Source organism: Artemia sp. Qi Xiang Cuo, chromosome 21 (assembly GCF_049724085.1).
Source record: "Artemia sp. Qi Xiang Cuo chromosome 21, ASM4972408v1, whole genome shotgun sequence".
In the NCBI taxonomy this organism is placed as follows: domain Eukaryota; kingdom Metazoa; phylum Arthropoda; class Branchiopoda; order Anostraca; family Artemiidae; genus Artemia; species Artemia sp. Qi Xiang Cuo.
This window is the reverse complement of record NC_142814.1, coordinates 45,977,364-45,989,757: the sequence shown is the minus strand read 5'-3', so window position 1 is coordinate 45,989,757 and position 12,394 is coordinate 45,977,364. Positions and strand designations below refer to the sequence as shown.

The 12,394-nt window shown below is 36.2% G+C and overlaps 1 protein-coding gene across 1 annotated transcript in view; it reads right to left on the bottom strand.

Annotated features, from left to right (window-relative positions):
• The window catches only part of LOC148939631 (uncharacterized), a 53,254-nt gene that overhangs the window by 22,453 nt on the left and 18,407 nt on the right, over nucleotides 1-12,394 (bottom strand). Inside the window, exon 2 of the mRNA XM_089106625.1 lies at nucleotides 253-491. Within this exon, the coding sequence (XP_088962751.1) occupies nucleotides 253-491 (239 nt within the window). The remainder of the gene's footprint in view (nucleotides 1-252; nucleotides 492-12,394) is intronic.

The following is a 12,394-nucleotide window of genomic DNA, read 5'->3' as shown; positions in this document are numbered from 1 at the left end:
ATATTACACAAGTACAATTGTTTTAAAAAGGCTCAATTTTTAATCTCACCCACAGATACAATAGATTTTTTGTCTTTTTATGCACGGAATAATTTCCGTTCGTTTTAAGTTTTAACGTCGTTCCTTACTTTCAGTTAAAAAAACTTGTTTTTTTTTATATTTCATTACGATCAACCTAACTTCACTTCTTCTGTTTGTTAGGTATATTACACAAGTACCAAAAATGTAAAAAGGCTCGATTTTTAAACTCACCCTCAGATACAATAGATTATTTGTCTTTTTATTATAGGATGTCAGATTCAATTCATGGTTGAATTGCTTTAATTCATTCATCAAAAGACTGTGCTCCTCGGCGATAACTTCCAGAAACTTGGCACTCAATTTGTCTATGGTCTCGTTTTTAACATTAATCCATTGGTAAAACTCGGCCAATAATGGGTTGAAGAATGAAGTGTTATTGTTTGCTTTATTTAAATTAATGCAGAGTTCACCTGAAAAATTCAATATCGTTGCTAAAAACTAAAATTACTATTAACTAAAAAAATAAATGTTACTATTAACTAAAAAAATAAAACTGCGTGACGGACAACAGAAATAAAACCAAAAAAAAAAATCACAAAAAACAAAGTGTACTCTTTTGTGTGGTTTGGGGATAAATTGTTTAATCTCTTCCCCTTCATATATAAAATTTTAAGTCACCTTGTCCCTCTTTTAAAAACTCCCCCTAGAAGTTTCAGTTCGAGCCCCCAGCCACAAGACCACGCAAGATTGATTTGCATTCAATATAACTTTAGAATTGCTTATGTACAGAAAGAAAAGATCTCCCTCCCGCCTTTAATCCGTTTCTTTTTCAGTAAAGCACAAATGAAATCCGAATCTTTTGAGGGTTTGAGAGACAAGTAGCCCCATTTTATATCTCTTGCGTGTAAACCTTCATTGATTTTAACATTTTGTTATTGCTTATATTATTAAAAATGAAAATATTCAGTTTAAAATGCAAATCGTTCTCGGTAAAGCACAAATGATACTCTGGTATTTGTAGAAGTTAAGGGGGTGGTAGCTGAGCTCTTATCTAGTGTAATTCATCTTCGCCTTAAGTTTGACCGTACTATTCATTTAAATTTCTGTTCGTTTTAGGTTTCATCTATTCATTCATAGCAGCACATGGTATTTTCATGCTTGATGTGATTATTCATGCTGTGATATTCATTTGTGATTTTCCATGCTTTGATGTGATTATGATTGTGATTATTAACTTCTTATTGTTCCATCTCAATCGTGGTTATTTCTTTAAGTTTTAAGTTAGATTTGTCATGGAATTTTATTACTACCACATTTTAGGTTTTACTGTGGCTCTTTACTTTACTCTGGCTCTAAACTTTATTTTGGAAAATGCTTTCAAGCTCCCCCTCACCCCAATCAGTACTAATGATTTTAATATAAGCTATATTAGCTCATAAAGCTGAAGCTAGGAAATAATTGAGTTTAGTGGAGTTGAAATTGGGATTCATGTAGATATAGATTTTATCTTTCTTGAATATTAGAAATGAAATTATGGTTACACCAAAGAGAAAATAGAGATTACTGTCAAAAACTTCTTTGTTAAAAATATTGATAAAATTTTATTGGTTTATTTTTGTGACGAATCTTTGCAAGCCATTTCCAGTTTTTCGTATTTTTAGTGAGAAAATAGCACTACTACTAATGCTAGTACAAAAAATCTCGCTGCAGCACCAATCCGGCTGATGCAGGCACAGCTACGCATATTCCTCTTCCATCCTAATCTATTCAAAGCATCCCTCTTAATACCCTCCCAGGAAGTTCCCATTTCTCTTAAATCTTTCCTTATGACATCAGTATAGTCCTAAGTTATACTTCTACCGGTCCTATAGGAATTACCATGCTATTTGCTTGAAGCTATAGGAAAAAGATTTCCAGAGCATGTACTTATGGATTTGCTTGCCTTACGTTTCTTGGCGTCTTTCCAGAGCATGTACTTATGGAATTCTCGTACTTTATGCTCCTTGGCAGCTTTCCAAGGCAGATTACCAGACTGGTTATTGCTATTGATATCAATTGCACATGGAATTATCACATGCACATTTTTTTAAAGTTGGCAAGATATAATGCTCTAACATGTTTTGAGAGTATGAATTTCATAAGAATGTGCGTCGTGATTTCACGTGGGCATTTTTTATTTTTTATTTTTTAAAGCTGACATGGTATAATGTGGTCCAACATGTTTTAGGAGCATAGTCGAAATTATGTAACTCAATCAAACTGGTTTTTGAGTCAACATCCGTTTTTTAAGAACCAATCATAGACATTAGTGCTTGCTCAATATACGGTAACTCGAGTAGTGATTGGTTAAAAATATGTTATTTAAAAAATCGGATGCTAAACTCAGACAAACAAAAGGATTGTAACACCTGATTGGTTTTTTAATTTTGCATGATATTTCTAAATTAAAGTAAGATAAATAATTGTCGGAGCTTAGGTTTTACACCACCCGGCACTTGCGAGAGTCATTTTTTGTTGGTGGGGGGGGCTTAAAAAGACAAAAATGGGTGAATTACATTAGTTTATAAGACGGATCGTGAAAATCCCAAGGTTTTGTATACCAAGAATGGACCAGAGGTAGCCTCCTCTACATACACGAATGGATATCGCTAGAATATTTTAAGACGGGCTTTGTTATTTAAAAAATCGGATGCTAAACTCAGACAAACAAAAGGATTGTAACACCTGATTGGTTCGTTTATTTTGCATGATATTTCTAAAGTCAATTAAGATGAAGAAATGTCGGAGTGTAGGTTTTACATCACCAGGCACATGCGAGGGAAATTTCTTGTTGGTGGGGGGGGGGCTTAAAAAGACAAAAATGGGTGAACTACATTAGTTTATAAGACAGATCATGAAAATCCCAAGGTTTTATGTACCAAGAATGGACCGAAGGTAGCCTCCTCTACACACACGAATGAATATCGCTAGAATATTTTTAAACGGGCTTTGTTATTTAAAAAATCGGATGCTAAACTCAGACAAACAAAAGGATTGTAACACCTGATTGGTTCGTTTATTTTGCCTGATATTTCTAAAGTCAATTAAGATGAAAAAATGTCGGAGTGTAGGTTTTACATCACCAGGCATGTAGGAGGGAAATATTTTGTTGGTGGAGGGCTTAAAAAGACAAAAATAGGTGAACTAAATTAGTTTATAAGATTTCAAGGTTTTTTATAACAAGAATGGATCAGAGGTAGGCTCCCCTATATACACGAATGCATATTACTAGAAGATTTTCAGACGGACTTTGTTATTTAAAAAATCGGATGCTAAACCCATACAAACAGAAGGATTGTAACATCTGATTGGTTCGTTAATTTTGCATGTTATTTCTAAAGTAAAGGAAGATGAAGAATTGTTAGAGTTTAGGTTTTAAATCTCCAGGCACTTACGAGGGTAATTTGTGATTGGGGAGAGGGCTTTAAAAGACAAAAATGGGTGAACTGAATTAGTTTATAAGACGTGATCGTGAAAATCCCAAGGTTTTGTGTACCAAGAATAGACCGGAGGTAGCCTCCTCTACATACACGAATGGATATCGCTAGAATATTTTAAGACGGGCTTTGTTATTTAAAAAATCGGATGCTAAACTCAGACAAACAAAAGGATTGTAACACCTGATTGGTTCGTTTATTTTGCATGATATTTCTAAAGTCAATTAAGATGAAGAATTGTCGGAGTGTAGATTTTACATCACCCGGCACGTGCGAGGTAAATTTTTTGTTGGTGGGGGAGGGGGGGCTGAAAAAGACAAAAATGGGTGAACTACATTAGTTTATAAGAAGGATCGTGAAAATCCCAAGGTTTTGTGTACCAAGAATGGACCGGAGGTAGCCTCCCCTACATACACGAATGGATATCACTAGAATATTTTAAGACGTGCTTTGTTATTTAAAAAATCGGATGCTAAACTCAGACAAACAAAAGGATTGTAATACCTGATTGGTTCGTTTATTTTGCATGATATTTCTAAAGTCAATTAAGATGAAGAAATGTCGGAGTGTAGGTTTTACATCACCAGGCATATGCCAGGGAAATTTCTTGTTGGTGGGGGGGGGGGCTTAAAAAGACAAAAATGGGTGAACTACATGAGTTTATAAGACGGATCATGAAAATCCCAAGGTTTTGTGTACCAAGAATGGACCGAAGGTAGCCTACTCTACACACACGAATGAATATCGCTAGAATATTTTTAGACGGGGTTTGTTATTTAAAAAATCGGATGCTAAACTCAGACAGACAAAAGGATTGTAACACCTGATTGGTTCGTTTATTTTGCATGATATTTCTAAAGTCAATTAAGATGAAGAAATTTCGGAGTTTAGGTTTTACATCACCAGACACGTGCAAGGGAAATATTTTGTTGGTGAGGGGGCTTAAAAAGACAAAAATGGGTGAACTACATTAGTTTATAAGATCCCAAGGTTTTGTGTACCAAGAATGGACCGGAGGTAAGCTCTTCTACATACACGAATGGATATTACTAGAATGTTTTACGACGGACTTTGTTATTTAAAAAATCGGATGCTAAACCCAGACAAACAGAAGGATTGTAACATCTGATTGGTTCGTTTATTTTGCATGATATTTCTAAAGTAAATTAAGATGAACAATTGTTGGAGTGTAGATTTTAAATCACCAGGCACGTGCGAGGGAAATTTTTTGTTGGTGGGGGGCATAAAAAGACAAAAATAGGTGAACTACATTAGTTTATAAGACGGATCGTGAAAATCCCAAGGTTTTGTGTACCAAGAATGGACCGGAGGTAGGCTCCTCTACATACACGAATGGATATCGCTAGAATATTTTAAGACGGGCTTTGTTATTTAAAAAATCGGATGCTAATCTCAGACAGACAAAAGGATTGTAACACCTGATTGGTTCGTTTATTTTGCATGTTATTTCTAAAGTCAATTAAGATGAAGAAATGTCGGAGTGTAGGTTTTACATCACCAGGCACGTGCGAGGGAAATTTTTTGTTGGTGAGAGGGCTTAAAAAGACATAAATGGGTGAACTACATTAGTTTATAAGACGGATCGTGAAAATCCCAAGGTTTTGTGTACCAAGAATGGACCGGAGGTAGCCTCCTCTACATACACGAATGGATAACGCTAGAATATTTTAAGACGGGCTTTGTAATTTAAAAAATCGGATGCTAAACTCAGACAAACAAAAGGATTGTAACACCTGATTGGTTCGTTTATTTCGCATGATATTTCAAAAGTCAATTAAGATGAAGAAATGTCGGAGTGTAGGTTTTACATCACCAGGCACGCGCGAGGGAAATTTTTTGTTGGTGAGGGGGCTTAAAAAGACAAAAATGGGTGAACTACATTAGTTTATAAGACGGATCGTGAAAATATCAAGGTTTTGTGTACCAAGAATGGACCGGAGGTAGGCTCCTCTACATACACGAATGGATATTGCTAGAATATTTTAAGACGGGCTTTGTTATTTAAAAAATCGGATGCTAAACTCAGACAAACAAAAGGATTGTAACACCTGATTGGTTCGTTTATTTTGCATGATATTTCTAAAGTCAATTAAGATGAAGAAATGTCGGAGTGTAGGTTTTACATCACCAGGCACTTGCGAGAGAAATTTTTTGTTGGTGGGGGGGCTTAAAAAGACAAAAATGGGTGAACTACATTAGTTTTATATCTCGGTAGATAGGATTTGCGAATTTGATCCTATTAAGGTGGAAAAAAAGGGTTCATTAACTTTAGTGTTGCCAGTCAAAAGCTATGAGTTTGAGAAAATTGCCTGATTATCGAAAAATGGGGGAAACACCCTCCAAAAGTCGACAGGAATGGTATTGTATTGAGGGGGGAATGTTCCATGGAAGAGGTGGAGGGTATTTTTACGTGAAAACAACTTCAACCGTGCCCAGCCCCCCGCGATCAGAAATTAAATTATAAAAAAGTTTCTTCAACTGAAAGTAAGGAGCAACATCAAAACTTAAACGGGCAGAAATAGAGTTTGTTTCCAAAGATTTAGGATTCATTAACTTTACTGTCAAAAGCTATGAGCTTCAGAAAATTGCCTGATTATCGAAAAATGGGGGTACACCTTCCAAAAGTCGACGGGTATGGTATTGTCTTGAATGGGGATTTTTCCACAGAAGAGGGGGAGTGTATTTTTACGTAAAAAAAACTTCAACCGTGCCCAGCCCCCCGAGATCAGAAATTAAATTATAAAAAAAAGTTTCTTCAACTGAAGTAAGGAGCAACATCAAAACTTAAACGGGCAGAAATAGAGATTGTTTCCAAAGATTTAGGATTCATTAACTTTACTGTTGCCAGTCAAAAGCTATGAGTTTGAGAAAATTGCCTGATTATCGAAAAATGAAGAAACACCCTGCAAAAGTCGAAACGAATGGGATTGTCTTGAGGGGGAATTTTCCATAGAAGAGGTGGAGGGTATTTTTAAGTGAAAACAACTTCAACCGTGCCCAGCCCCCCGCGATCAGAAATTAAATTATAAAAAAGTTTCTTCAACTGAAAGTAAGGAGCAACATCAAAACTTAAATGGGCTGAAATAGATGCTGTTTCCAAAGATTTCGGATTCATTAACTTGAGTGTTGCCAGTCAAAAGCTATGAGTTTGAGAAAATTGCCTGATTATCGAAAAATGCAGAAACACCCTCCAAATGTCGACAGGAATGGGATTGTCTTGAGGGGGGAATTTTCCATGGAAGAGGTGGAGGGTATTTTTACGTGAAAACAACTTCAACCGTGCCCAATCCCTCGCGATCAGAAATTAAATTATAAAAAGTTTCTTCAACTGAAAGTAAGGAGCAACATCGAAACTTAAACGGGTAGAAATAGAGGCTGTTTTCAAAGATTTAGGATTCATTAACTTTAGTGTTGCCAGTCAAAAGCTATGAGCTTGAGAAAATTGCCTGATTATCGAAAAATGGAGAAACACCCTGCAAAAGTCGAAACGAATGGGATTGTCTTGAGGGGAAATTTTCCATGGAAGAGCGGGAGGGTATTCTTAAGTGAAAACAACTTCAACCAGGCCCAGCTCCCGGTAATCAGAAATTAAATTATAAGAAATTGTAGCCAACTGAAAGTAAGGAACAATATCAAAACTTCAAAACGTGCAGAAATAGAGGCTGTTTCCAAAGATTTAGGATTAATTAACTTTAGTGTTGCCAGTCAAAAGCTATGAGTTTGAAAAAATTGCCTGATTATCGAAAAATGAAGAAGCAGCCTTCAAAAGTCGACAGGAACGGGATTGTCTTGAGGGGGGAATTTTCCATGGAAGAGGTGGAGGGTATTTCTACCTGAAAATAACTTCAACCGTGCCCAGCCCCCCGCAATCAGAAATTAAATTATAAAAAGTTTCTTCAACTGAAAGTAAGGAGCAACATCAAAACTTAAACGGGCAGAAATAGAGTCTGTTTCCAAAGATTTATAAGTCATTAACTTTTCTATTGCCAGTCAAAAGCTATGCGTTTAAGAAAATTGCCTGGGTGTTAAGAAATGGAGAAACACCCCCCCAATAGACGACAGGACTGCTATTGTCTGAAAGGGGGAATTTTCCATAGGAGAGGTGGAGGGTATTTTCACGTGAAAATAACTTCAACCGTGCCCAGCCCCCCGCGATCAGAAATTAAATTATAAAAAGTTTCTTCAACTGAAAGTAAGGAGCAACATCAAAACTTAAACGGGCAGAAATAGAGGCTGTTTCCAAAGATTTAGGATTCATTAACTTTAGTGTTGCCAGTAAAAAGCTATGAGTTTCAGAAAATTGCCTGATTATTGAAAAATGGAGAAACACCCTCCAAAAGTCGACAGGAATGGGATTGTCTTGAGGGGAGGGGGATTTTCCATGGAAGAGGTGGAGGGTATTTTAATGTGAAATCAAATTTAACCGAGGCCAGGTCCCCGCGATCAGAAATTAAATTATAAAAAAGTTTCTTTAGCTGAAAGAAAGGAGTAACATCAAAACTTAAACAGGTAGAAATAGAGCCTGTTTCCAAAGATTTAGGATTCATTAACTTTCAAGTTGCCAGTCAAAAGCTATGAGCTTGAGAAAATTGCCTGATTATCGAAAAATGGAGAAACACTGTCCAAAAGTCGACAGGAAAGTCCATTTATGGATCGAAAAATAAAACTATTTCCGTAAAATCTAAGCTAATAAGGGTTTTTGACCGTAAACTCTAGTTTTTTGTAAGAAAATTATGGAAAATACAATTCTCTGGTTCAAATGTGAAATATGCTTACGGTTCTAACAATTGTGCTCTATGATTGGTCAGAGACATGATGTGGCTTTCCCGCTGGTATTCTATGACTGGTTATCGACACTACCTAGTCTATTGCATGTATTAAATCAGTATTTTTTACGCAGTGGAACGATAAACACATAAGTCATATCTTTAAAAAAAAGTGAAGATGGAACATTTTAATAGAGTGTGTTCACATAAAAATGTTATTGTAGCATTGAATGACGACAACGAGAAGTATTTAAACTATGAAACAAGTACAAGTGGTAGCACTATCGGAAACGTATGCGTGCATTGTCATGACAGTGAGAGTTTAGATTTCTTTGGAGCACCCAAGAATTTCTAGTATACAAATGCTGGATATGCGAAATTATCATTTCCAGAGATGATTACACTCAAAGGGAATGCCAACATAAAAATAATAGTTGATGATAGAGGACAACTCCTTGCTACTACTGCAGGTAACACATTACCTATGGATACATCCAATCATCAGCTTCGGGTATTAGCATTCAACGGAAGGCTAATAAAAGAAAGGCCTACTCTGCTACTAATATCGTAAACCATATCTTGTTTACGTGCCGAAACTGTTACCTGTGTAAAAATAATGTGTTAATAGACAGTGAAATTGTCAGAAAAATAAAAATGGCAATGTCAGAAAATATCACTACGGAATATAAAGATGAAACGATGAAAAACAAAGCACCAGCAAACGTTACTGACATCGATCAAACAGTCAATGAATCAAATAATACCAAAGAAGAAAAGCATATTGAGCCTGTTCATGAGACACCAGTAAAAATTGTGTATGATTCAAAATGGAATTATGATTATTCTACTGATTACGAACTAAGAGAAGAAAATAGCTATAATATCAAGAGAGAACATGGTGAACTATTTTATGGAACAGATTCAAAATTTTCAAAGTTATCATTGATATTGATAATGTATCATAATATATTTTTTTTTTAATATTCTACATAACATTATTTCATTAAAAATATTACATTGTTATGTGTTCATTATTTTGTAGAGTAAGCTAGCATATCAAGCGTTTAGAATGTCCAGGATTTAGGATTCATTAACTTTAGTGTTGCCAGTCAAAAGCTATGAGCTTGAAAAAATTGCCTGATTATCGAAAAATGGGGAAACACCCTCCAAACGTCGACAGGAATGGTATTGTCATGAGGGGGGGGGAATTTTCCATGGAAGAGGGGAAGGGTATTTTTACATGAAAACAACTTCAACCGTGGCCCGCAATCAGAAATTAAAATATAAAAAAGTTTATTCAACTGAAAGTAAGGAGCAACATCAACACTTAAACGGGGAGAAATAGAGGCTGTTTCCAAAGATTTAGGATTCATTAACTTTAGTGTTCTCAGTCAAAAGCTATGAGCTTGAGAAAATTGCCTGATTATTGTAAAATGGGGAAACACCCTCCAAAAGTCGACAGGAAAGGTATTGTCTTGAAGGGGGAATTTTCCATGGAAGAGGGGAAGGGTATTTTTACATGAAAACAACTTCAACCGCGGCCCACAATCAGAAATTAAATTATAAAAAAGTTTCTTCAAATGTAAGTAAGGAGCAACATCAAAACTTAAACAGGCAGAAATAGAGGCTGTTTCCAAAGATATAGGATTCATTAACTTTAGTGTTGTCAGTCAAAAGCTTCGAGCTTGAGAAAACTGCCTGATTATCGAAAAATGGGGAAACACCCTCCAAAAGTCGACAGGAATGGCATTGTCTTGAGGGGGGAATTATCCATGGAAGAGGAGAAGGGTATTTTTATATGAAAACAACTTCAACCGTGGCCCGCAATCAGAAATTAAATTATAAAAAAGTTTCTTCAACTGAAAGTAAGGAGTAACATCAAAACTTAAACGAGCAGAAATACAGGTTGTTTCTAAAGATCTAGAATTCATTAACTTTAGTGTTGTCCGTCAAAAGCTATGAGCTTGAGAAAATTGCCTGATTATCGAAAAATGGGGAAACACCTTCCAAAAGTCGACAGGAATGGTATTGTCTTGAGGGGGGGGAATTTTCCATGGAAGAGGGGACGGGTATTTTTACATGAAAACATCTTCAACCATGGCCGGCTCCCCGCAATCAGAAATTAAATTATAAAAAAAAAGTTTCTTCAACTCTTTTTCGATCCATAAATGGACTTTCCTGTCGACTTTTGGACGGTGTTTCTCCGTTTTTCGATAATCAGGCAATTTTCTCAAACTCATAGCTTTTGACTGGCAACACTAAAGTTAATGAATCCTAAATCTTTGGAAACAGCCTCTATTTCTGCCCGTTTAAGTTGTAATGTTGCTCCTTGCTTTCAGTTGAAGACACTTTTTTATAATGTAATTTCTGATCACGGGGGGCTGGGCACAGTTGAAGTTGTTTCCACGTGGAAATAACGTCCACCTCTCCTTTGAAAAATTCCCCCCTTAAGACAATCCAATTCCCGTTGATTTTTGGAGGGTGTTTCTCCATTTTTCGATAATCAAGCAATTTTCTCAAGCTCATAGCTTTTGACTGGCAACACTAAAGTTAATGAATCCTAAATCTTTGGAAACAACCTCTATTTCAGCCCGTTTAAGTTTTGATGTTGTTCCTTACTTTCAGTTGAAGAAACTTTATAATTTGATTTCTGATCACGGGGGGGGGGGGGCTGGGCACGGTTGAAGCTGTTTTCACGTAAAAAGACCCTCCACCTCTTCTATGGAAAATTCCCCATTCAAGACAATCCCATTCCTGTCGACTTTTGGAGGGTGTTTCCCCATTTTTCGATAATCAGGCAATTTTCTCAAACTCATAGCTTTTGACTGGCAACACTGAGGTTAATGAACCCTTTTTTTTCCACCTTAATAGGATCAAATTCGCAAATCCTATCTACCGAGATATAAAACAAATGTAGTTCACCCATTTTTGTCTTTTTAAGCCCCCCCCAACCAACAAAAAATTTCCCTCGCAAGTGCCTGGTGATGTAAAACCTACACTCCGACATTTCTTCATCTTAATTGACTTTAGAAATATCATGCAAAATAAACGAACCAATCAGGTGCTACAATCCTTTTGTTTGTCTGAGTTTAGCATCCGATTTTGTAAATAACAAAGCCCGTCTTCTCTAGCGATATCCATTCATCCATTCGTGTATGTAGAGGAGGCTACCTCCGGTCCATTCTTGGTACACAAAACCTTGGAATTTTCACGATCCGTCTTATAAACTAATGTAGTTCACCCATTTTTGTCTTTTTAAGCCCTCCTACCAACAAAAATTTCCCTCGCACGTGCCTGATGATGTAAAACCTACACTCCGACATTTCTTCATCTTAATTGACTTTAGAAATATCATACAAAATAAACGAACCAATCAGGTGCTACAATGCTTTTGTTTGTCTGAGTTTAGCATCCGATTTTGTAAATAACAAAGCCCGTCTTCTCTAGCGATATCCATTCGTGTATGTAGAGGAGGGTACCTCCGGTCCATTCTTGGTACACAAAACCTTGGAATTTTCACGATCCTTCTTATAAACTCATGTAGTTCACCCATTTTTGCCTTTTTAAGCCCCCCCACCAACCACATATTTCCCTTGCATGTGCCGGGAGATTTAAAACCTAAACTCCAAAAATTCTTCATATTACTTTACTTTAGAAATAACATGCAAAATAAACGAACCAATCAGGTGTTACACTCCTTCTGTCTGTATGGGTTTAGCATCCGATTTTTTAAATTAAAAAGTCCGTCTTAAAACATTCTAGCGATATCCATTCGTGTATGTAGAGGAGGCTACTTCAGGTCCATTCTTGGTAAACAAAACCTTGGGATTTTCATGTCCGTCTTATAAACTAATGTAGTTCACCCATTTTTGTCTTTTTAAGCCCCCCCACCAATAAAAAATTTCCCTCGCACGTGCCTGGTGATGTAAAACCTACACTCCGACATTTCTTCATCTTACTTGACTTTAGAAATATCATGCAAAATAAACGAACCAATCAGGTGTTACAATCCTTTTGTTTGTCTGAGTTTAGCATCCGATTTTTTAAATAACAAAGCCCGTCTTAAAATATTCTAGCGATATGCATTCGTGTATGTAGAAGAGGTTACCT